This window comes from Dromiciops gliroides, chromosome 1 (assembly GCF_019393635.1).
Source record: "Dromiciops gliroides isolate mDroGli1 chromosome 1, mDroGli1.pri, whole genome shotgun sequence".
Taxonomy (NCBI): domain Eukaryota; kingdom Metazoa; phylum Chordata; class Mammalia; order Microbiotheria; family Microbiotheriidae; genus Dromiciops; species Dromiciops gliroides.
The window spans coordinates 336,036,390-336,062,762 of record NC_057861.1 but is presented as its reverse complement, the minus strand read 5'-3'; the positions used below and the strand labels follow the sequence as shown (position 1 = coordinate 336,062,762).

Here is a 26,373-nt window from a genome sequence, read left to right as displayed (position 1 = left end):
TGGCTTAGGAAATTAATATGTCCAAGTCCTCTTGGGGGAAAAGAAGCTAAAATTTCGGGGCTTCCCCCCTTCCCCTTATTTCCTTCTGCTAGGGGAACTACGTTCAGGATGAATACCTTGGCCAGGTGAAAGTATAGGGAGTAGACAGACTCATCTGACAGAGAAAACAGGGTTGCAGTCCTCTCACGCCTGGATTATTAATTTCCGTTACTCCAATCTTTTCTGTACTGCACATCAGATTTATGTCATTCCTTCTCAAAACACTTTTAAACCCCTCTTTCTTAAACACTTTTAAAAACTCCTTAGTATCTTTAGGATTAAAATCCAAACTCTTAAGCTTGGCATTCAATGCTCTTCAAAATCTGGCTCTAATTTTGTAGGAATTTCTGAGATGGAAGGAACACTGGATATTATTTTAGTCCAAAGATTAATGAATCTAATTCTTCACTTTAGAGATGAAGAAACTGAGGCCAAGAATGGCTCATGATTGCAGACTGTTTATGAACAGGACTCTTAATCCAGGGTTTTTTCCATTATACCATACTGAGCACATTCAAGTATTCAGAAGACCTGCTATGTAATTTTTAAAAGGGGAAATTTCTATTAAAAAATCTCTAAAATGTAAGTCAGGGAATCTGAAAAGAAAATAAGATGTTCATATTTAGGAATAATTCAGTGCACATGTAGTGTGTTATATAAGGAAGTTCTAAGTTAATTGGTTCCAACCTCTGGGGCACCTCCCAGACTAGAGCCTTAGATATGAGGGGAGTTAATCTTTTCACCTCAGTGCAGGGGTTTTTGAGCTGGGGTCCAGGACTTCCAAATACTTGGTCCATGATAAATTTCAAGGGACCTGATAACTTGGGATGGGGAAAAAAAGTGTATCTTTATTTCACCAGGCTCTAAATGAAATTCAGTATTTCCTTTGATTTGAGAATGAAAACCAAAATATATTCTAAGAGGTGCATAGGCTTCAACCAGATTGCTAAGGAGTCAAAGACACATAAAAGTTAACGGGGAAGCGAGGTGCCAGTGGATAAGCACCAGCCCTGGATTCAGGAGGACCTGAGTTCAAATCTGACCTCAGACACTTGATACTTACTAGCTGTGTGACCCCTGGCAAGTCACTTACCTTCATTGCCCCTCCATCCCCCCAAAGCCAGCCTTGGTGACAAAATTCTCAATACTTTACAGCCAATATTAAGCAATCAAATAAATTGCACAAAAGTTCACTAACCACCTTTTTTACTTTTCTATGTATGCAGTTAATATTTCTATAAAGGTAACTATAATCATTTATATGTCGTGTATGAAAGTATGTATTATATTATGCATTATACATATGTAAAGTTTCTCCTTAATTACCTGTAAAACAATGCAAGCCTTGAATGAAATCATCAAAGCAATCTGTCCTCTTCCTTGTCTGTCAAACTTTCGGATAAGGATATTCATGAAACTGGTCAGATAACCGATAACCTTAAAGAACAGAAAATAAAATAATAGTGTAGAAGGAAAAAGTTTAAATTAGCTATATGAATCTTTTCGTAAAAATACTTTTCTACACACACAAAAATCCCCCAAAGGAAAAAAAAAAACAACCCATCCCAACCAAATCAAAAAAACCCCACAATCAAATCACTCCCCAAATCTCACTTTCAAAAAAAGACTCAAGTTTTATTGAGTTGGGTAGAGGATAAAATTGTTTTTTGTGTATATACACATGACGTAGAATAGGGCTAGGGGCAGAAAAGTAAACTAATGAATGAAATCATCAACCTGTGACATCCTTGGACCTGGAATTACAAACTCTTTTGAGGTTTTGAAACTCTTTCTCTATTTTTAAAAATCTGTAATTCTTTGACACAAACTCAAATCTGGAAAGATAGTAGTGCTTTAAAAGAACTGAAAAACAAAACAAAACAAAAACCTTTCCTCAATAGGAATAAAAATGAACAAGAATTATTCTCTGTAGAAAGCCAATGGCAATAATGTCACTCAAGTGTTGATGTTGATTACTTATTCCCAGGCACTAGATGGTGCTATGTAGATTTAAAAAAAAAAAAGCAAGCATAAGATGAGCGCAAGTGAACCTCAGGATATAAGGGGGAAAAAAAGATAAAAAAATAGCTTCCATTTAATATATACTCCAAACCCCCCAAAATACCCCAAAACAACAACGACAAAAAAATCAAAACCTGATTAGTCTCCAGACCAGATGCTTATATAATTTAAACAGCTACCAAATCAAGGGTGGCTGTCCTAGTATATTATGATTCTAAAGATGGGCTCTGAACGTTTATGAAGCCCACACCAAACACAAAGTAAAAAATTTACATGAATCTGGTTAAAGCCAAATGGACCTCTCCTGCCAAAAAAGTCAAGATAAATTACAATTAATTGAAGTTTTGATAGAAGGAAGCCTAATCAGAACTGCCCCCATGTACTTCAACAACTGCCAGTGACAAAAAAGTTGAGAATCCCTGATTTGTTGCTGATTTGTAAAATCACAGTTTTACAGAAATTATTACTCATAGCAATGGCTGAAGCCTACATGTCAGTTAAGATACACTGAATGTATCTTCTGATATTAGAAAATCAGCTCTTAAAACAGTAAAGGATGAGGGCACCTTGCCAGCCATACCTTGCATCGAGGCCTGTGAGAGCTTTAAGAAAGAAAAGGCCCTCTTACCTATTTTTCCCTTTTTAAGACTTTTATTTCCCCTCCCCAATGTATATACATGTATCCATCTACTCTTACTTATTCAGAAGCTCCAGATGCACAAAATATTTGCATTCAAATTTTCAGGTGTTTGTAGGAGTCTTTGCAAGGGTAAGTTATAACTTCTGTCTGAGTGAATTTCAGTTAATTAACCTATGATTATCTTAATCACTTTACTGATAAAGAATTAGACATGCAAAGAAAATATTTATACAATGCCTTCACAGGAACTCAAGCATTTTACCATTTCCTACACGCAGTCCCGTCTACTGCCTTGTTAATAATGTGAATTCAATGAACATTAGTTGACTGACAACTGTCTAAAGCTTGCCCATTTTTCTGTGAGGTAGGTAAAGATGCTAATGCTATGCTTTCAAAATCAGAACACAAATACAGAAAATACATGGCACATAAACCACATAGCAGGAGCATGAAACTGATTTCTGCCATGCTTGTCCAGTGCTCAGACAAAGAAATCTGACAGATCAAGATCAGCCCCACCTTATTTATTTTCCTACATAATTCCTATTTAGGCAGTAGTGACTGTAGTAAGCCATATACCCCTCATTTACTTGAAGGAGTTAAGATCCCTCTTCATCCCAATATCTACAGATACCAAATCCATATAGCTATTCTGTATTTGCGGGGAAAGGAATAGAAATTGGGAAGGACAGAATAACAAAGAAAGGTTAAAAAAAGAATTGTTTTTTAAGCAAAAAAAGTAGACAGGAATTCAGGTCTCAATGAAAACTACTACTCTAAGATTCCCACAACATGAACCAGGCCCTACTTACAACCTGCTGAGCAAGAGAACTCTAACCTGGCCTACAAGTGCTTCTCTTCACAAACCCAGTCTCTTCTGCTTGCTTCTCCTGGCCAAGCCCTTCCTGACCAACATGGGAATGAGTCACCTCTGCTTTTGCTGAGGCTCTTGCCAGGCTAGAGACACCAGCAGGATGCGCTAAGGGCTCCAGCCCTTTCTATTCTCTAGACTAATTCAAATTGACTCAAAAAGACACTTCAATGGCTTACTATGTTTATAGTGTTATGCTGAATGTGGGGATAGAGAGATAAGAAATGCCCTCAAAGAGCTTGCATTCAAAGAACCTAACTTTTGTTTTGTTGGTCATGGCAGCCTGGTTGGCCAAGTACTTCCAAGCATTCTCTCTTCTAGTCCCCACCTGATAAGATAAGGTTTATTACATGTTAAGGCCCAAGTCTGATGTAGAGATGCTGTGGCTGAGTCCTCAGAATGGCATGAAAAGTGCCCCTCAGGGCAGCTAGGTGGCGCAGTAGATAAAGCACCAGCCCTGGATTCAGGAGGACCTGAGTTCAAATCCAGCCTCAGACACTTGACACTTACTAACTGTGTGACCCTGGGCAAGTCACTTAACCCTCATTGCCCTGGGGAAAAAAAGTGCCCCTCCCCCCAAATAAGATATGTATGTACCTGGCTAGTTTAGGACAAAGGACTTAGCCTTCTCACCCCCACCTCTCTCTCTCATTAAGCACTTTGTTTCAATGTACATATAAGAAGGAACAAAGAAGAGGAAACGAGAAACTTGAGTGAATATAGAGGAAATAGGAGAAAGCCACCAGAACCTAGCATCATCTAGTGTATAGCATCTACAATATAATATTTCAGTTTTGTATAAACTAATAAACAGTATTAAGGCTGTATTCCTCTACTTAATACCCAGAAGCTAGAATATTTAATTTTACTTGAACTCATCTTTACTATTTTTCTAGACATTTATGAATTTTTAAACTATAAAAGTTTTCCTAACATAGAGCAAGATGAATTGAGCATTAGATTACAAATCATATCCTTGTAAATTTTTTACACTCACTAAAAACAAACTGAGATATGCTCTCTTGCTGGCATCAGCACTAAAAAACTTTGGTCATGTCCTAACACCTCAGTTTCTTTATCTAAAAAACTCCATCTCTTCCCTAGCTCACAGATGTATGAGAATTGCTGAAAGCTTAAAACTTTGAGTCACTTAGGAAAGGCACTATAAAAGTATTTTTCTCAGAGCAATTCAAAACCAAAATTCTTTTAAGACACTCAGTGTTGCCATACATATATACACAAACACACATGTATGTATGTATGTATGTATGTATGTATGTATGTATGTGCTATTTTTGAGAATGGGAAAGAACACAAAGTTCCTTACTTATTTTTAATATTTTAGAAAATAATCTTATTCACTAAAAAGTAAGCCCTGACAAATCAGAAAAGACCTAGGTACTTTTCTAGTATACTATTTTAAATGGCATCACAAAACCAGATTACAAATTCACCTCAGATTGGTTACCTAAGGTTTTCTTCTCATTTCTTCATTTCAAATTGTTCACAAAGCCTCCATTCTCAATTTCATTTAATCAATCACTCAACTTCACAACAAGCAAAAACCTTGCATAGCCCTTATCTCATTTTGGACAAAACTGCAACAAAATAATTTTTGTCTCATCTCAAGATAATGTCTGGAATGTAAATAAACAAACATTTTAAATGAATGAAACTAAAGTCCAAAAGTTAACAAAAAAATTTTTTTAAATGCTATCTAGACTCCAAAATGAAATATGCTACACAATAAGAGTAAATGAATTACCAAAACCTGATAATGCTAGCTTTAGTTCATTTTTGTCGATCATTCCAGAGTTGTCTCTATCATATGTCCGGAAGACATTCTGCCAATCTGTGATATACTTCCAAACTCCAGTGAATTCACCAAAGTTCACTCCTGCTTTGTTCTCTCTGTCAAACATCGCTAAATCAAAAGGGAAACAAAACAAAAACATAACACAACAACATGTTAATAAACAGCATACCATAACATGTTCATACTGGAAGAGATTCAGCTAGGTTGTGTTAAGGTCAGTCTATAAGAGAAGTTCACGATTACCAACAATTTAAGCCTTCTAAGACCAATCTTTCAGGGAGGGAGAGAGATGTGTTAAGGTGATCCTGTCTTTGTTCTGCTAGCAGAAGAACACGGTACTTAAGAAGTTGAGGTTATGTGCTCCGTTCCTGGATATGTTGGTTAACTCTGCACAGATAAAAAATGGTGTTCCTTGGCTACAGGCCCAAACTTCCATCAGTTCTAAATATGTATGGTTAATCATAAGAACAAATGAGTGCATACATGGCTCAGGATACACACCCAACTTCCACAACTCGTTGGAGGAGCTCTTTAAGGGCAGAGGCTGTCTTTTACGCCTTTCTTTGCATTCTCACTGCTTAGCACAGTGCCTAGCACATAACAGGTGCTTAATAAATACTTACTGACTGAACATTCACGTCCTTCAAGAAGGGGGTTAATACCACCAAACTCAGATGCAGGATATAGTTCTCCTTAGAGAACGATACTGTTCCTACAGTAGCTTCTGCAGATATCCTATATCAACAGTCTCCATAGCCGTGTATGAAGAGCATTATAAAATAGTATGGACCACATGGATAACTGCCATCCTAGCCAGTGTCTTTATATATAGCACTTCTATTCATATTCTCTCTTTGGGGAATCCCAATATTCCTGGGAGGCTGAGAGAGAACAAATTCTGTCCCCACTTTACAGATGAGAAAACGGAGGCTCTGTGATTTATCATCCATCTACTATGTGGTAAAGCTAGGGCCTGAACACAAATTTTCTGAGTCAGAGTCCAGTAAGTATTCTAATTTTGCTCATGTCACTATTACACAAACACATATGTATTTGTGTCTCATGATACAATGGAAAAAACATCAAGCAGTGAGTCAGAACTCCTGGATTCTGGGTCCAGGCTTTGTAACCAACTCCCAGTAACTAGGGGTAACTCTGTTGAGTTATTTGCTTTCTCCAGGACTGTTTTCTCATTTGTAAGATGGGGTTAGGGTGGGAGAGGAGGGGGGAGGAAGGAAGAGGGAGATAGGGTGGAGATGTGTGAATTTATTTCTCAAGCCAGAGTACCCTCTAGCTCCAAAAAAACATAAAAATCAAAAGCTATGATTGCAAATAGGCACAGAATAATCAATCAATCAGCACTGTTAAACAGTTCCTGCCCTCAAGGATCTTACATTCTACTTGGGGGAGATATATTATATTCACAAAATATAGATACTGGACATATACAAATAAATAAAACAGGACTTTCGAGGGGGGGAAGATCTAACAGCTAGGGGCATCAAGAAAGGTCTCCTGAAGAGGGGCACAAGCTGGAGATTCTAAACTGCAGGACGTGTTTAGGGGATTGTGAAGGTTAGCACTCCTGGATGGGTGACAGCCTGGATAAGGGTGGGGATATGAGGGATAATGGAAGCAACTGACTGGATATGGAGGGAGGAGTCACGGCTATCTCCCCTTACAGTCAGTAGAAATAGTGACATCAGGAAAAATGGATATATAAGGAGAAAAGATGAGTTCAGTTTTAGACATGCTAAGATGCCTCAGGCACAGGGCAGATAGATGAAGTGGTATACAAATGAACTGTCACATGAGGCACAAATTTTACTTACATATGATTGATCTGACAGTCACAGGATTAAATGGAGTCCATGTGCCTAAAACCAAAAACATCTTGGATTAAACATAATGATTTGCAGGTGGAGTACTGGCCAACTCAAACCTACAATTCACAATATTTGAGACACTGACCATTAACTTCTGAGCTAAAATGATGAGTTACCAAGTTTGAAATATGCAATCTTCTTTACAATATATCTTAATTATTTACCACTAAGACTATTTTTGAGTGAATTATGTCCCTGATCATTATCTCCCAATTTCCAGTTTTCAACAAATTTACAGGCCTGTAAAACATTTACTAACAAAAGGTCCTTACCCCTTAACAACAACTTTAAAACTGAGCCCTCATTTTGGAACTATGGCCAAAGGGCTATAGAAGCGTGCATACCCTCTGATCCAACAATACCTGGGTGACCATTTATTAAGAGCCTACTATGTGCCTAGCCCTTGGAACATAAAGAAAAAAAATCTGTCCTTAAGGAGCTTACATTCTATTGGGGGGAGGGGGGAAACACACACACACACACACACACACACACACACACACACACAATTCAAGGAAATTTCTTTTTCTTTTTTTGAGGAGCAATGAAGGTTTAGTGACTTTCCCAGGGTCACACAGCTAATAAGTGTCCAGTGTTTGGTAACCCAAGGCTACAGCTACAGGAATAAGAACTCACCAAATGACAAAAACCAATGAAAAACAATTGGCAGAAATTAGGTATCAATCGATATCTCAAATCATATACCAAAATAATATGCTCACTTTACTCTAATTCAATTCATAATTCTTTCCAGGTTTTAAAAAATTCATTCCTTTTGTCTTGACTCAAATATATTGTCTGAGCTGACTGACTCATTAGAGGAACAAGGAAAAAACTACCTTTCATATCGATGAACAAGGTTCAAAGATCATGACCAAACAAGAGATGAGATCACCTCAGAAGGTAAAATGAACAGTTACAATGACATAAGATTGAAAAAGTTTTTACACAAAGACAGCTAAAATGATCACGTTAACGTTAAATGGTGAGAAAAAAATTAGAGAAAACATTTTTCTCTAATAAAGGTCTCATTTCCAAGATAGATAATAAAGTGAAGAATAAAAACCATTCCCCAATTGATAAAGGGCCACAGGATTTGTACGAACAGGCAATTTTCAAAAGAAGACATTAAAACGATCTGCAAATGTGTAAAAAAAAAAAAATGCTCCAAATCACTAATAATTAGAACAATGCAAATTAAAGCAACGCTGATGTTTCACATCACACATCCATCAAATGGAAATGAAATCAAATTCTGTAGTTTAAAAATCAGGACACCTGTTCTCTAATCTGGTGGTCCCTCTTCCATGGTTCACAATCTTTCAAAGGCTCTACTTCTCTTAGATGTCAACTCTCTATCAGGAGTTACTGTTTTCCCCTTTCCAGTCCTAAGATCTCTTTGGCAGAAAAAAATGAAGCAAAGTTAAAAGTTGAACATTTAAGCCTTTTCTCTATCCTTTATCACTGTCCTATCAACCCCAAGCAACAGTCTTATTCCTTCTTTGATACTTGGAGCAAGACATGATTTTATCTTCATCCTCTGTTACATACTTCTCCTTCTACACCCCTCCCCCCTTACAGAATCTTCATTTGAGGGGGTGGAAATCACCATTCTGGATTACAGTGCAAAGGAGAGCTAACAGTGAGCAGGGAACCAGGGAGTCTGGTTTCTCAGGGTTATTCTTCCACTGAGGTTCCAGGAAGTCTGGCATGGAATAGGTCAATGCTTTCTTTGCTGTCTTTCATCTAGGAGGTGTGGAAATGTAGGTGGGAGATGAGAGGTTAGTTGGAGATCTTGCTTCTGAAAGGACTGCAGCACCAAGAACAAAGGTGTTTCTCTCAGGGACTTCACTCGTTCAGGCAGATGAAGGGTAGAGAGGTATGGAGGAGCAAAGAGAGGTGGGGAAACCCACGCCTCCACAGGGATGTTCAAGCTCCTAGTTTCATGTTCCGCTAGCATCTAGCACTGATACTTCCTCTTGAATGGTGCTGTGGCTGGCAGGGTGAAAGGCATGGGGGACATTTCTGCTGGCACTGCTGTGGTAGGAATGGTTCTGGGCACCTAGGAGGGCATGGTTCAAGTTGGGTCTAGGCATCAATTTCCTCATCTCAAAAATGATGGGTCTGGATTGGATGGCCTACAAGATCTTTTCCAGCTATGAGCTATGATTCTATGGCCAATTTCTTAATAAATATTTGTTGAAAGAATGAATAAATAAGCATTTTAAAATGAAATTCAAGTTGGTTGTTGAGTTTTAGATAACTCCCCCCTTTCTTCCTCCTTGGAACTATTTGTCTTCAGAGCTTTATTACTGAATGCTTTAAATCCCTTTATGCTGAATTCCCCCAAATAATTTTAGTCTATGAAATCTTACCTAAACCCACTCTGAATGTCTTGAAATTTGGTCTCATGTCAAATTATGTTTTCATCCCAGGTCCAGAACATATTTTCCCCTAGCTGATTCCTCTACCTTTTGAAGGTTATTATTAAGGGAAATTTATTATTAGCAGCTCTGCTTTGGGCAGCTCTAAAAGATGTCTAGAAAAAGGGAAATCCTCCATTGTTAACACATAGCACGATTCACTGTAAGCTCGTAATCTGATTTTCAAACTCATCTATTTCTTCTTTCTGTCTGGTTGGTTTGTAGTATGCCTCAATGACAATACTGTTTCTGCCTCCACTGAGCACCTAAATGCTTTTTCTATCTTGCTCCCCCTACAGTGTGCCTTTTGAATTCCTTTACCTGCATATATCTTCCTAATCTACAATGTTACTCTGTTCCCTTTTACCTGTCCTTTTTTCTTTTGAATATAGGTGTATATATATTTCCAGAGCCAAGTTCCAGGCAGAGATTTCAATCCATCGATTCCAAGGGATACCTATGACATCATATTTGCCTGAGTTGGGATGTTTGGTTCCTCTAGCTTGACCATATTTCTTGCATTTGTATATTGATATCTTAAGTCATAGGTTTTCATTAGAGACTCATTTCTTCTGTTTTGATTTTTGTTAACTTCTGGTAATCTGCACTACTATTCAAAGTATATGGTAGCTATTCTCTATGGTACCTTGGTGGCAATTTTCTATTTCCCTTCCTGTTTACTTTTCAGTTTAAAAGCCTTTTGACTTACATTTGAAAGACTCCGGGCAAATCCATCCTTCCCAGTCTTTACTAGGTACCCTCTATCTCTGACAAAGAATACATCATTCCCATGTTTTAAGTCATAGTTTAGACATACAAAGCTCATCCTCAGATACAATCTTCTCATGCAACTGGTCACTTCCCACATTATCTTCTCCCTTCGGAGCCCTCTTCTTAATCGGAGCAGAGGTGAAAACACCTCCTGTATGGCGAGTCTAGTTTCTAATGTTTAGCGATGCTATTGACATCCTTTATGACGGCATCATTTGTTCCTACACAACTCACCATAAGTCTGTATGAATGAATGAATGAATGAAGAAAATATTTTAAAAGTAGTTTCTATGCACTAAGCACTCTGCCTACAGATAAAGACAGTCTCTTGTCTCAAGGAGCTCACTTTCTAATGAAGGAGATTACATACAGAGAAGATTTCAGCTACAAGTCAGTGGAAAGGATCTCCGGTTCTTAGGGTATACTGGTAAAGCAGATGATAATGTGTCTTCTTTAATATCATTTCCAATAAAAGGGTAGCAGTAGTGACCTGTTTTGACAAGCCTTGAGAAGTTCTCTTGAACATCTTGAATACAACCAGGAAGGCAGCAGAACTCTTTAAAAACTGCTCTTATATTTATTGTTTTTTTTCTAATTTAGCAAATATTTTGAACTGTGCTTGAACCAGCTGATGGTCTGATGATACAGTCAACTGAAAACTGCCATACTCACAACAGCTGTTTTTTGCTGATACAGATGTGACTGTTTTCATTTTTTTCCTGACATTTATTCATGCTTGCCATAGCCTGTGCTTCCCACTTTCTTCTTGATAAAAGTATTCCTGTTATGTAGGTGTCAGGTGTCTGTGTAGTCCATAAGCAATTAGCTTTTTAAAATTTTTTAATCACAAGCCATATTTTCCATATTTCTCAACATCTTATTCTATGCCACTTTTGCACTGAAGTCATCAAGTGTGTTGATTTCATCTAAATTCATCATAAAAATCCTCTTCTTCCACATCTCAACAATTTTAGCTACTCATAACATGGTTAGAAAAACCATACGTTTCCAACACTATTATTTTCTATCATTTTTCATTGAAAACTTTAAACACCATTTGTAACCTTGTTACTAGGCAAAACAACTAATTCACAAATAAACTTTGGGAGCACAACTAGTGGCTACATAAAATATATCTAAATCAACTCCTTCAGACTATTCTTAAGTCTCAGTGTCATCTCACAAAACGAGAGTAAAAGAAATACTATCTCTCTCTCTTTTTTTTTTTGGTGGGGCAATGGGGGTTAAGTGACTTTCCCAAGGTCACACAGCTAGTAAGTGTCAAGTGTCTGAGGCCGGATTTGAACTCAGGTACTCCTGACTCCAGGGCTGGTGCTTTATCCACGGCACCACCTAGCCACCCCCAAGAAATACTATCTCTTGAATATAAATCAGATCTTTTTCTAAAAATGTTGGGCTGAGAACATCCCCTACCCCCCTATAGAAATGACAATGACTTACAAGTCCATGCAGTCCTTCTTTGAAAAATGTCACCTATGGAGCCTGAATGCAGAGCAAAGTATACTATTTTTTCACTTTCTTCTCCTTTCCTTTTTTGGTTTGTTCTTTTACAACATGACTAATAAGGAAATATCTTTCGCATGACTACACGTGTATAACCTATATAAAATTGCTTACCGCCCATCTCACAGAGGTGAGAGTGGAAGGAGGGAGAAAATTTGAAATTCAAAATTTTTAAAAAAGAATATTTAAAAGTTATCTTTACATTTAATTGAGAAAAAAAGAAAAAGAAAAAATTCAGCTAGTCAATGTTTACCTATTTTTTAAAATTAGAATTTATTTTTAAAAACTACTTGTGAGGAATGGGTAGTTGTCTCCTCTCAATGTGGATATAACAGTCAGTCATACTCCCCCAGACCTGTTTGTAGGACAAAGGTCTCAGATCCCCTCCTCCCCCTCAGGTTAGCAAGGTCACATGGTTCAAGGAGCCCTGGTCTCAATAAGGTCCGCTCCAGAGTTGTGTCCATATAAGGAAGTATAAGGTCCACTCCAGAGTTATGCCCATACAAGGAAGAGGGGTGGGAATACTGCGTTCTGATTAGCTAGTTTTTGCTTGTAGATTGTAGATTCATCACCAGTGATGAAAAAGGGGAGGGTCCATTCGACTTAGGGACTAGGGTATAAAACAGGGCCTGCAAGCCCCTTTCAGGGCACTCACTAGCTGCACACTAGGGTGCCTCCTTTTCATGAGAATGAAATAAAGAGCCTTTGTCACTTCGATGCTGAGTCCCTGACAATTATTGAGAAGAGGATGGATTTTCCCCTCACACTACTTTAATTCCTACCTATAATAAGTCCTTACTTTATACTTCATTTTCAAAGGAGAAAAACCCTGGAGATTGGCAAGTGTTCAATATTTTCCTTATCAGAGGTGACTTTCATGTTTTCTATGTTTATTGTTGAAGATTTTATAATCGTGTAATAAATGGATTTGAAAGAAATACTCAACTAGCATGCAGGCATAAGCAAAAGACTACTGGTGATCCTTTTCAAAGTTACTAATGGTATTCAATGGGACTATTCATTTTTATCCACCTCTACTGATCTAAACTGCATCTAAGTTGATACATGAATGAATTTAGAAAGTATGCCTTTAAGAACCAGGAATGAATGAGACAAGACACCTTCTGTATAATGCCATCTGGTCCTGTGGTAGATAGTCTATTAAAAAAAGGGGGGGGGGGCAGCTATTTCTCTCAATATATTCTTATAAGGGGTGGCTAGGTGGCACAGTGGATAAAGCACCAGCCCTGGATTCAGGAGGTCCTGAGTTCAAATCCGGCCTCAGACACTTGACACTTACTAGTGTGTGACCCTGGGCAAGTCACTTAACCCCAACTGCCTCACAAAAAAACCAAAAACCAAAAAGGAACCTGCCTAGTCATGATGTGCCTCTCAACTACAGCACAAAATGACAATTTCCCCACATTTCACTGCCTATATAGTTACAGTCTCCAAGTTTGAATGTTTTCCTTTCCAGAAAAGGAAACTAATTGAAAATCAGGAATTTGGCATGTTAATGTTTATTCCCCCAAGCAATCCTCATAGACATTGCTCAGCTCATAGAGCTCCCTATCCCTCTAAATTGATACAGACTTTGTTGCACTTTCTCCTTATATGATGGGATTCCAGACTTAATCTCCCATTTTGTGGGAGGGAAGACAGATTGATTAAAGAGGAAGGTTTTGTAAATCATGAATGTTTTTTGTCTACATGGGTACTTCCTTCAAAATAGACCTTAACATCTCTGCATCTTTAGTACACGACTTTCAGAAATTATTACGGCTAAAAAATTCTATCATTCAGTGCCCAAACTCCTAGTGATAATCCTCTCTGAACATAGCTAGGCTGGTCCTTGAAAACAAATACTACCAGATCCACATTGGACGCTGTTCCAACCTCATACATCTTGTCAGGGCTTATGATTTTCTGGCAGAGCCTCTGAGAACAATTCCCCAACAGAGCACCACAGTCAGACTACAATGAGGCCTAATTCCTTTAGCAATTAAGTTAAGCTAAATCCCAGTCTTTTCTTTGCCTCTCTTATTAAGGGGAAGCTGGCATTGTGACTTCAAACATACCAGAGGAGAGTTCGTTAATAGGTAACTTAACTCTAAATCTCCCTCTATTCCAATTTAGCCTTGAGAAGTAGGCCCCACACTACTTCAAAGTACGGGGACCACAAGTAATCATGTAGAAAAGAGACAAATAGTGTAACAATGTGTGCTTGATGGAATGAATGCAAGAGTATAAGAATATATTTTTTGTTTTGTTTTGCTTTTTTGCGGGGCAATGGGGGTTAAGTGACTTGCCCAGGGTCACACAGCTAGTAAGGTGTCAAGTGTCTGAGACCAGATTTGAACTCAGGTACTCCTGAATCCAGGGCCACTGCTTTATCCACTGTGCCACCTAGCTACCCCTTATAAGAATATATTGAGAGAAATAGGCTCTACACATGCTCCAGGTTTCATTCATTTCTTTTTACGATGGGACCCCCTGAAGGGGAGAAACCATCTCTTAATATAAAACACAATGTGCACATCCACAAGTACAGCAAATCACCAAAATGTCCTCTAAAATTACATGCTTTATTTACTATTATGGAAAGCAATAAGATGATCAGAAAAAAAATCAGTGTAAAAGAATAATTTTTCCTCATTATCTTTAGAAATAATGTTAAATACAAAGAAAAGTTAGTAAATTGAATAGGGTTAAATAAAATTCCCTATAACTCTTGGAATAGTATGCAATAAATCTTTTTTTAACAGAAAGCAAGTGAACAGTCTTCTTTTGTCTTTCTGTATACTGACTGACCTCATCTTCCCTCACAGTCATTTTTAGTAAACTTTTCTATGGAAACAAGTCTTATAAAAGGGCCCAGTGTATATTAGTATGAGTCCACATAAATTATTCAGGATGGCTGTAACCAGATTTAACAAGGAAGTACACACAGTCCCACACATTAAATAACAGTGGGAAAGCATAACTGGCTTATGCTCCTTTTAAAATTACTGGTTTCACTGAATCAAAAAGGAATCAACCTAAGTCAATTGTATTGAAACGTATTAATAATCTAGGTTTTGGTATGATGGGGGCTCAGTACCAGGTCATCAGGCAAATATAACAAGAACTGCAATCACAATATAAAGATAGTAAGGAAGAGAATGTGATGTGGGAAGAAGTATGAGAGCAGAACCAAATCTGGCTCTCAGGCTAGTGGACCAGTTGATTCAAAATGCCTGACTTTATGTGATTTTTAAGCTCTGCCAGTCAATCAGTTTCACACTCTTCCTTATACCAACCAATTCTTGTGAAAATATAAATCAACTGAGACCTAATGAAAGAGTATCAACTAATCAGCTCCAAATAATCACAAATATTGAAAAAGTCTCTCAGTAAAGAAGTCCCCAGGAACATCAACTTTGTATAGGTATTGACTGCAGTGTCTAGATCTACTGTGCGCAGGAACCAGGGCTAGCCTGCCATCTTACCAAACACCCACCAGATGATATTGAAAAATTATTGCCTTTTGCTCTGAACATAAAGGTAACATTTCCAAAATATAGAGATGTCAAATATTTTTGTACCCTTACACTTACTTTTACCATTACAACTGACATCGGTTATATTTTAAGCAAAATGGACCAGAATTAATGATAAACGGGTTATAAGGAATAAAGAAAAGAATCAATAAGTAGCAACCTTCTGGGAATCAGTGATAGAATTTTAACTTGAAAATGTCCTGGGGAAGGAAAAAAACCTTTTGCAGGCACAATTTATAAACAAGTTGATTTTCTAAGAACTGAGATGAAAATGGAAGATCAATTACCATTCCTCAAAGGATACAATGGTCAAAGGAAATGAACAATTTCCAAAAGAAAAACTGCAAAATAACAGCCACACGAAAGATTGTTCCATACAGCCACCGTGTACCCAGCAAATTGGCAAAAATGACAACCACACCTCCAAGTCTCTTTTAGGCCATTTCTGGGTCATGTTGTCCTGCTTAAATCTCTATTCAGGCCATCTTCTTTAACCCCCTCCTCCCACCAGAACCATGGAGACTGCCCCTGGGACCCTGTACTCTGATGAGCTTCTGTCTTATGTTTCCTGGAACCAGGTCTTCCTGGCTCTTCCCAGTCACTGCTAGACCATGCCCTTGACACCTGCCTATACGCTTCCTTCACCTTTCTAACCTGACTTTCCCTATTAGAATGTAGGGAGTGTGTAACACAATGCTGGAGCATGCTAAATTGTAAATAAGTTCTTTTCCTCCTAATTTGTTCATTCATGTTATCGGGGCTATGGGAAATGTAGGTGGAGTTTTGAATTAGTTTAACTATTCATTTTGATAAACAATTTGGAATTATGTTAAGTAACTAAAATGTCCACACCTTCTGACTAAAAGATCCCACTATTCATAACCCTCAAGGAGGTGAAAGATGGAAAGGATGTTATATACACAAAAATATTCATAACAGCATTTTCTGTAGTAGCAAAGAATTGTGATCGAAGTTGTTCAACTCTTCATGATCCCATTTGGGGTTTTCTTGGCAAAGATACTGGAGTGGTTTGCCATTTTCTTCTTCAGCTTATTTTACAGATGAGGAAACTGAAGGAAACAGGGTTAAGTGACTTGACCATGGTCACACAGCTATTGTTGAATTCAGGAAGAAGACGAGTCTTCTGACTCCCAGTACTCTTATCTACTGCAGCTCCTAGCTAATCAAGGAGCTCATTAATCGGGGAATGGATAGAAAAACAGTGGTGCATGAATGTAATGGAATATTATTACACTGTGATTAACAATAAATATAAAGAGGCAGCTAGGTGGTGCAGTGGATAAAGCACTGGCCCTGGATTCAGGAGTACCTGAGTTCACATTTGACCTCAGACACTTGACACTTACTAGCTGTGTGACCCTGGGCAAGTCACTTACCCTCCATTGCCCCGAAAACAAAACAAATCAATATGAAGAATGAAAAGCATGGGAAGACTTATATGTGCTGATACAAAGTATATATAACTGCGAAAACACAAAATATATGGAAAGAAAAAACAAAAGAATGAAATAGTATTATGTAAATACATATAACTATACATAATTGGCCCTAAAGAAATTTACTTTCCTTCCTTCTTTGAAGAGGTAGAGGACTATGATAATTTGGTTAATTTTCTGTGAACCGTTTTCCTCCTACTTTCTTTTCTGTATTTTTGGAACAAGAAATAGTTTTCTGGATAGACGAGGTAGAAAGAATATATTTGGAAATAAAAGTGAAAAGTAAGGTAAAAACAAAAATAATTTTTAAAACTAAAAAAAAAAAACAAACATCTGGTACTTTCCTACCTTTAATACAAATAAAAATGTTATAAGGACCACCACTGTAAGGTGGAAATCTACTATGTTAACGAAAGTTGCCAGTCACTTATCAAAGGAAGAAAGGTATTTCAATTCTTTTCTAAACTTCAAACTGAATCAAAGCCTAAATGGCCCATCTTCAATTCAAAGGCTTCTGTAGTAAGAGTAAATAGGTTGAAATGCATGCATAAGAGATTGGTTCCTTAGTGAAATAAAATTTCTCCAACTAGACTTACTACTTAGGAGTCTAACTGCTACCTGATTAACAACCACTGTTCTTGAAGGTCAGAATAAGAAGCTGGAATCTTACAATGAAAATACAGACAAAACTGGACCTATAAGAATGAATTAAATACAGAAACCCCAACAGTAGTTTCATTTATCTTATCTTAGATTAATAATAATCCTCAAAATGACTGATTAGGAGCCCACTCTATATTAAAGTGCTATATCAATGTCACCCGATATCCCCAATCATTTCTGTAGCAACTTAACCCTGGAGCTTCAGCAGTTTCTATAGCAACCAAGTTCCCTTACAGGTGCCACATGGACACCCTCCAAAACCTTCAACAACTTGCTCCATCAATGTTACTTGAGAATCCCATTGGTTCCTTCTGTGACCTGATCAGGATCTCTAAAAGTCCCTAAACATAAGTACCTAAATGATCTTCTTGGCTCTCTCTAAGATTTGATGCAAACACCTTACTTTTCCCTTAATATTCAAATATACTAACAATTTTTCCAAATACTTTCCAATTTGTGTACATCTGGTACTTAACTAAGAACAGACTACAATTGCATTTATTAAGTATGCTTACTATGTCAAGCACTATGTTGAACAATAGGGAAAAATACAGAATAAGACAATCCCTGTTCTCAGTAGCTCACACTTTAATTGTGGAAGACAATGCCTATATGTGTTACATAAATGACACAACTAAAGTATCACAAACTGGAGACAATTACAGTAATCAGAAAACTGTTTTAAAAAAGAGCAAAAATCAGGTTCTATCATACCACATACCAATTACATTCAATCCCATGATTATCTGAACACTATACTTTGGTTTTCTTAACTCCTCTGTACTTGAAAAGACAAACTAGAGTAGAAATTAAGCTTGCAGTTCAAAATTTCACTAAAGATGAAATCACACTTACCATTAGATAATGCTTGTTGAAGTTCACTGTCAGATATTACTCCACTCCTGTCTTTATCAACCCTATGAAATAATTGAAATACATTACAATGATGATTAAAAGTGAAAAAATTTAAAAGATTTATTTATACTGCAAAGACAATTAAGCTCTTAAATTATAAGTTTACTTTTCTTTAGAATATAAATTCAAGTCTTAAATTCTGGCGCACTCCCACTAAAGTTTGTTTAGCTTTTCTGCTTCAAGTCATTTACCAGACAACCCTCTCCCATTTTCCCCACTCTGTCCTGGTTTCAGCTAATATTTCTCAAAAAGATGACTATATTCTCTTTGACTACCTAGAAGCAAAAATACATAACTATATCTATATCTGTCTCTCTCTACAGACACACAGACACAGATGTGGTAACACAGGCCCTATAAACCCAGTTACCTGGAGGAGGATCTCTTAAACACAAGAGTTCTCGGAGCTGCAATGGACTATGCAGATCAGGTGCCTACACAGTCACTAAGAGACTCAGGCAAGAACAGAAGGTCAAAGATCCTATGCTGGATCATCTTGGTAGTGTTCCCTTTACTCCAGCCTGAGCTAGATGGAGAGACCCAGTCTTTAAATAAAATGTATGTGTGTGTATTTGAAGTTCTTTTATTGGTTTCTAGCCACTATTTTCTAAATCATAATTCTAGGTCTCACTGATTATAACTTTTCCTCACCTCTGGCTTGCACCCTTCATTCTGTCCATGCTTATCAGTGGATTGCCTTCTTTGTTCCTTTTTTTCAGACTCCTGGATTTCTATTTGCTTCTTTGTAGACCACTGCACACCTACCACAATCTCCTTTTCCAAACCCTTATTAATTAAAAAAATCTTCACTTTCAGTTATAGAGTCATTCAGTGACAACCAATCCCTGAAGATTCCCCCTGAAGACAAGAGAAGCAATCCCTACACCAAGAAAATAGAAAATGATGAAAGTCAACCACCTAGCCTGTTTTTCTATTTCTTTCCAGGATTTTAGGCATACAGTTCTAATCACTGTGGAAAACCAAGACTTTCCTCTTCTAAATTTAGCATTCTCTAGGTTCTGTATTGGCTCTCAGTCAAGCTCCACACAACTGAGAAGAGTCTGGTGCAGTGGAAAAATCTAAGTGAGAGGATCTGAGTAAATCCTGACGGCCATTTACCACCTTTTCTCACCAGCAAGCCATTACACACATGGATTCCTCACCTAGCCAATCAAAAGTGCGTTAGATTAGATCACCTCTAAAATTCCTGCTCTACAACCTATCATTCGATGCTTTGGAAATACCTCCGTAACTGAAGGCTTGTGATTGAGATCACAGGTCTCTGGGCCCTCAATCGATACTTGAGTTGGAGGTAAGGGTGCTGAACTTTAAGAGTTCAGGGGATCTGAATGAAAATGTGCATCCTTTTACTTTAGTGACTTTGGGCAAGTCACTGTAACTCCTCTGGGCCTCGGCTTCCTCTCCAGTAAAATGAGGGGGTTGGAAGAGGCGGCCTCAAAGTTCACTTCCACCTATTAATCTATGACGCTGTGGCCTGTGGGCACTGAACAGGCTCCGGAGAATCGGGGGAGGGGAGAGGTGTAGAGGGACTGGGGAAGGTCCGAGGCACACGCGGAGGGGGAGGGGAAGGGGGCACCGGCCCCAGCCCACGCAGCCCTACAGGCCGAGAGGAGCAGCCTCGCCCGGTGCGGGGAGCCCGCGGCTGGGTGCTTGAATTGCAGCCCGGCCATTCTAGGCCCGCCTCTCTGGGTCTCAGTTTCCTCATCTGTAACACTAGATCCCATACACTGCATATTTATAAGGAGACAGAGTCATGGGTCACCCCCTGGGATCCTGTGCCGGAGGCGGGTGGTAGGGAATGATACCAGAGAAGAGCGGCCGGGGCACACGCCCGGCTGGACCCCGAGGCATGCCCGCCCCTCTCCATTCAGCCAGGGGTGGGGTGTGGGGGCAGGGGGCGGACCCTCCCGGGAGCTCGTGAGGGACAAGGAGAACCCGGGGCTAGGGCCAGCACATCCTCACCGCTGAAAGACGTTCCACAGGAAACTCTGGTCTGGGAGGGACGCGGCAGCGGCAGGCCCGGGGCCAGAGCCGCCCCCGGGGCCCGTCCGGTAGGGGTACGTGGCCATGGACTGGTCGAAGAAGAGAAGGACGACAAGCGGCGGAGCGCGGACCGGAGAGAATGTCTCAGAGGGGTTCCTCAACTTCCGCTTTCCGCAAGGGTGAAGGAGGAGCGGAAGAAAGGAAGGTCACTTCCGGGCAAATAAACACCTCCGGGAAGGGTAGTCACGTGACCCAAGGACGCCAGTCCTCGTGCGAATGTCGTGTTGCCTGGCAACGGAAGGGCGCTAAACTGGGGAAGCTGCGGAGCCTCGGGGGAAGGAGGCTTTCAGACGGCTCCACGCCCAGGGAGTCGCTTTGGGGCAGGGATGGAAGCGGCCTCGGGCTCCCAGGCCCCAGGTGGGCGCGGCTTGCACTATGGAAAACCGCTCGTTCCGAGTCCTGGGCATCCGAATCTGGAGCCAGATGCCCCAGGATCGAGTTCTGGTTCTTCGTTGGTCTTGCCCTTCCCGGGCCTGTTTCCTTGTTTGTTGTTGTTTGACCTTTGTTCTCAAGAGGACCTTGACGTCATGACTTACTGTGAATTGGATTTAAGTGAGGGAAGGCTGTGCAAAGTCGCCAACCTCACTCCCTCCTCTAGAGCCATTTGGGTCCAGTGGCAAGATATGTATCGGGAGGACTGGAGATGGCCTTAGATCTTTAAGGCAAATTTGAACTCGGGTCCTCTCTTCTGGGTCAGTGCTCTATCCATTGGGCAGGGTGGCCTTCCCCCTCCCTGGGCCTCAGTTTCTCTACCTGTTATACAATGCAGGGTGGTTTAGGTGAGCCCCCGGCCTCTGGCAGCCCTGACCTTCTTCACCTGCCCGCAGGCTAAACAAAGCCCCCATTTTTAGAAATCTCTCCACCTCCCAGACTTCCAGAAAAGGGAGTTTAAGGTTGAGGAAGGGCAAGAACCAAGTGTTCACTGAGAGCAGAGAGGCCCTTCCATTGGCTCCAACCCTGCCCGTGGGTGGTGTAGCCACTTTCCAGCAGGCTGGTTAAGCAACACAGCTGCAGGGCCTTCACTGTTTTCGCTTCGGCTATTTCTTTTGATCCTTTGGTCTATCGGCCAGTAAGGAGGGTCAAGTGATTTACCCAAGGTTACACAGCTACGGGCAAATAACCAAGGTTTAGAACCCGACTTCTAGGAAGCAATTTGCAAATTCTTTTCTCCCTTCCCGCCCAACCTCCACACCTACTTAGCTGTACCCAGAATCTTTTACCCCTAGGGGCCTGTTTACCATTGGGTAACTGGATGCAAATCATGGACACTTACTGGAAGTGACCCTGAAAAAGCTTCACCTTTTTTTTTTTTTTGTGGAGCAATGGGGGTTAAGTGACTTGCCCAGGGTCACACAGCTAGTAAGTGTCAAGTGTCTGAGGCCGAATTTGAACTCAGGTCCTCCTGACTCCAGGGCCGGTGCTCTATCCACTGTGCCACCTAGCTGCCCCCACTTTGCTTAATTCTTAAAATCACAGAATCCTACAGAGATCTTCTAGCCTATCCTCTGATACAATGCAGACTTTTTTCTATATCAACTGACACTTGGTAATCCCTGTTTGGGGATTGGATTATAACTAGAAGCTAACCGTGACTTTGAAAGGAGGGTTAGATTTTTTTAAACTTCCTAAGAAGCTTTCAAACTAGAATGGTGCAATGGTAAGGTGATACCCAGGGCCGGTGCTTTATCCACTGCGCCACCTAGCTGCTGCCCCTTCACCTCTTTCTCAATGGTCTCGGAAGCTAAGACCGGAAGTTGCAGAGAAGGGCACCATGTGTTTCCTCACCTAGGAGTATCCTATTCAACGAAATTAGTTCCTATCCCTAGAGTGCAGATGTAGAATCAAATTAGATAATATAAGTTATGAACCTTAAAGTGCATTCTTGATGTACTCTCTCATTACACCATATGGCAGAGCAATTCCAAGTCATGTGACTTGGTTGTGCAGCATTGCCCTACTAAACTATGCCTTAGAGCTCGGCTCTGGAGAAGAGTAGAGAAAATTCCCCAAATGGGAAGATAGGTGTAGAATACGGCATATAGTATCAGATACTATCGATATGTTGATTAGTTTTAGTGAATCTTATCTTTTTTGTCATCTTGTGGAATAGCTTGCAAGGGGGGAAGAGAGGGCTAACTAGGGAAACAAAGGTCATGTAAAAAGCAAAAATATTTTTTAAAACATTTAAATTTCAAAAAAAATTAAAAAAAATTTTTTTAAAACATTCAAATTTCAAAGATGTGCCAAATAGTTAATTTTTTAGCAGCCTTTGAAAGATTAAAGGGGAAAATGAAGGAGGATGGGGGGAAGAGGATGCTCAGTGGCCTTACAACTGCAGACCAAACACAATATGGAAATGACACAATGCTAGAAATCTCCATTCTTATAAGGTCACAGAGTTTAGTGCTGGAGAAAAGCTTATAAGTGCTCATCTATAAGGACTTTCTCAAGTGACTTGCCCAAGGTCACATTAGGGAGTTAAATGGGATCCACACTTGAATCCTAGGGATTCAAATCCAGTGGATTTGGCCATTAGGCCACTGTACCAAAATTCCCATGGGTACTTTTTGCCAGATAACTTCCACACTCATGGTCATCAGTGTCAAAAATAGGAACGATGGCAAAGTTATTCTTTACTGGAAGTATGGCATCACCTAGGAATGCCTTTCTTTTACTGGGTATCACCTTATCATTGCACCATCCTAGTTTGAAAGCTTCTTGGGAAGTTTAAAAAAAATCTAACCCTCCTTTCAAAGTCAAGGTTAGCTTCTAGTTACAATCCAATCCCCAAACAGGGATTACCAAGTGTCAGGTGATATAGAAAAACGTGCATTGTATCAGAGGATAGGCTAGAAGATCTCTGTAGGATTCTGTGATTTTAAGAATTAAGCAAAGTGTGGGCAGCTAGGTGGCAGTGGATAGAGCACCGGCCCTGGAGTCAGGAGGACCTGAGTTCAAATTCGGCCTCAGACACTTGACACTTACTAGCTGTGTGACCCTGGGCAAGTCACTTAATCCCAAATGCCTCACCAAAAAGAAAAAAAAGAAAAAGAAAAAAAAAGAATTAAGCAAAGTGTAAAAGTGGATATTTTTTGTTCCTTTTGTTTTCACTTGAGTGCCTGATATGCAATTTTTCAAATGGATCAGCCCCTAAATGTCTTTTGGTTTTGAGGTACCTAGCGGACACTTAATAAATGCTTTTTGTGTGTGTGTATGTCTTATAAGAGCAGCAGTGGTCCCCACACTGTGGACTAATTATACTTTCTGCTTGAGATTTGACTTTTCTTTCACTCTGCCTGAGAGTTTTGCTAAAAATGAACCATGCCCATTAGATAGCTGATTTTTGACATGGCAAACTGGTCTGTATTGGTGTTTCTTATAATTGAGCTGAGTTTGAGTGAATCTTCAGTGTCCTTCCATTTGCTTTTTTCAGTTTAGCTCACTATGTCGCTACCAGAGTGATCAGCTGACATCTATCCTTTGCAAATGTCCAACCCAAGGGAATTATGTTACAGTAAATACAGCTACCATGCTGAGAGATTGGCTGTATCCCCAGACCTCAGTCAGTGAGCTTGCTTTTCCATTTAATGTTGAGTATTATTCATAATATACACCTTCTTGTGTACTTGATATGGAACACAACACCTATGTGCTACTTGAACATTTACAAAGCATTTTACTCACAACTCTGTTGGATTAATAAGAACTTCTTCACGTTAGAGGCAAGAAAATAGAGGCTGAGAATTTAGTGACTTGCCATGGGTGTCATAGTTAGTAAGCAGGGAAGCAGACTCAAACTAAGATTCTCTCTCTCCAAATCTAGTGCTCATTCCAGTACTAACATGAAGTAAGACAACCTCCTGTTACAATTTAAGGCTCTTAAACTGTAGTGGGTAGATATTCTTTTTCAGTTTCCAGTATCTGGATAATCTTTAGGGAACACTTGCAAGCAGGCACCCCAATCCCTTCTCTATGACTGTCAACATTCCCTGTCATCCTTCAGCTTAGTGCTCCTTCTGCCTTTGTCACAGTTCCTACCCCAGCCCAATACACCCAAATGAACTTCAATATCTTAAGAACTGGGGTTTCTCAAGTAACATCTAGCCAGAAGGTATGGCTGGAAAAATTTCTTGGCAAGGGAAATGTTTCTCTTAAGAGTAGAGTGGAAAGTTACCTCCTTTGAACTGGAAGAAAAATGCAAAAGTCAGAGAAGTTTTTGTATTCTCAACATAGATACTCTATGTTAGCTTTCTCAAAGGGATGGAGCTGGATCCTGTGGGGAATGACTAAAGCAGCAGCTTGTGAAAGAAGGCAATCATAGAAATAATTCTTTGAGTCCAAGTACCAAGAGTTGGCAGTTGTCCTCAAGTACCAGAGCTTATTGACTTGGGACATTTGCCTTTACCTTTAACAAAACAATTTGCTTAGTATAAAAAAGTACTGAAGGTTGCAGTTATTTTTCATCTGCAGTAAGGAACCAAAATTCACTTTTATTTAAAATTTAATATTACTGCATTTCTGAATTTCATTGTGATATAATAATCATAAGGTTACCATACAGTCAATATGTATTGAACAGAAAGATATGCCTAATAGGAGTCAGCCTCTGAAAGATTAAAGAATACAAGGATACTTTAATATGTTTTATTTAAGAAACATGCTTGGTTTTATCACTTCAAAAAATAAAGCAAAGGAAACCTTAATATTTCCTAGTTTCAGTTTACAGGTGAGCCACTCAATATTAGACAGATAATTTGAGTCAAATCATGAGTACTGTTTTTTATCCATCACAAATAACAGAATTTTTTTAAAAAGACCATTATGCCACGTTCATATACCAGATTCTATCAGGCATTATTATACATAATTACACAAACTGATCAATAAAGCTAGTGACCTCAATAAGAGCGAATAGCAGGTGGAACTGTGGCACAGTCAGCTTCATTTAAAGTGTTGTCGATTACAGGCCTATACTCCAAAGAAACCTAAAAAAAAAAAAGAAGAGTGAGACATCCTCTTATTCTCCAAACCATATATTATCCATTTCTTTAAAAATTAAAATTTTTTTTTTAAAAGGTCTGTCTTCTGGTTACTAATCCTCAAGCAATTCTTGCCTTCATTATCAATTCTAACAAGTATTAATAACAGAATTATCAATGAATTTATATGGCATGCAAAAAATAATGAAGAAATTCCATTTAACTCTCAGGGACTGTTTATCTATATAATGAAATTTTCCCACACAACTCTCTTTAACAGTTTTTTCTGGATTCAACTGCTATTAATTGAACTATATGTTATAGGAGTCTAGAGTAATAATATCCTGTAGGATAATGCTCAATAGCATTCTCTTACCTCTATTTTTGTGGAATGCTTGATTTAAAAAAAATCTATTCCATATGAAATCTTCTATTAAAGCCCTACAACTTATACTTTCATTATGATGGAGGTGACCTCAGCTTCTTGAAATCAAAGTTAGTAAATCTCAAGTTCTGGCAAATTCAACAGAGTTGGAAACACTTGTGAAAAGAAAAAACACTAGCATTCCGAATAGCCCATCAATGTTTGGAGTGTCTCTTCCCCAGAAAGTTGGCCACCAAGTGATGAGGGCCATTTACTAAGGTATGGAGGATCTTTGATCTGCATGGGGGTGGAGAACATCTGGAGTACTGAAGCAACTTTAAATTCTGGGAGGTTATACCCAAACACATTGAAATATAACAGAACTTTAATCTAAGTTGTT

At 39.1% G+C, this 26,373-nt stretch overlaps 2 protein-coding genes across 4 annotated transcripts in view; both read right to left on the bottom strand.

Annotated features, from left to right (window-relative positions):
* Positions 1-1,365: 1,365 nt before the first annotated feature.
* Positions 1,366-20,770, bottom strand: PDCD6 (programmed cell death 6). Of its 2 annotated transcripts, none has more exons than XM_043975348.1 (5): positions 20,550-20,770; positions 18,507-18,568; positions 7,221-7,265; positions 5,344-5,496; positions 1,366-1,476 (listed from the first exon to the last, which is right to left on the bottom strand). In XM_043975348.1, the coding sequence occupies exons 1-5, from the start codon at positions 20,654-20,656 to the stop codon at positions 1,427-1,429; spliced, it is 417 nt and encodes a 138-aa protein (XP_043831283.1). In that variant the 5' UTR covers positions 20,657-20,770; the 3' UTR covers positions 1,366-1,426. The 2 variants fall into 2 exon arrangements, with proteins under 2 accessions (XP_043831283.1, XP_043831282.1); XM_043975347.1 differs by having other exon boundaries at positions 1,413-1,476; positions 5,338-5,496.
* Positions 20,771-25,260: 4,490 nt separating this feature from the next.
* The window catches only part of SDHA (succinate dehydrogenase complex flavoprotein subunit A), a 40,568-nt gene continuing 39,455 nt past the window's right edge, over positions 25,261-26,373 (bottom strand). For both annotated transcript variants that reach the window (XM_043978284.1, XM_043978285.1), the window contains one exon: positions 25,261-25,615. In XM_043978284.1, the coding sequence (XP_043834219.1) occupies positions 25,529-25,615 (87 nt within the window). In that variant the 3' untranslated portion in view covers positions 25,261-25,528. The remainder of the gene's footprint in view (positions 25,616-26,373) is intronic.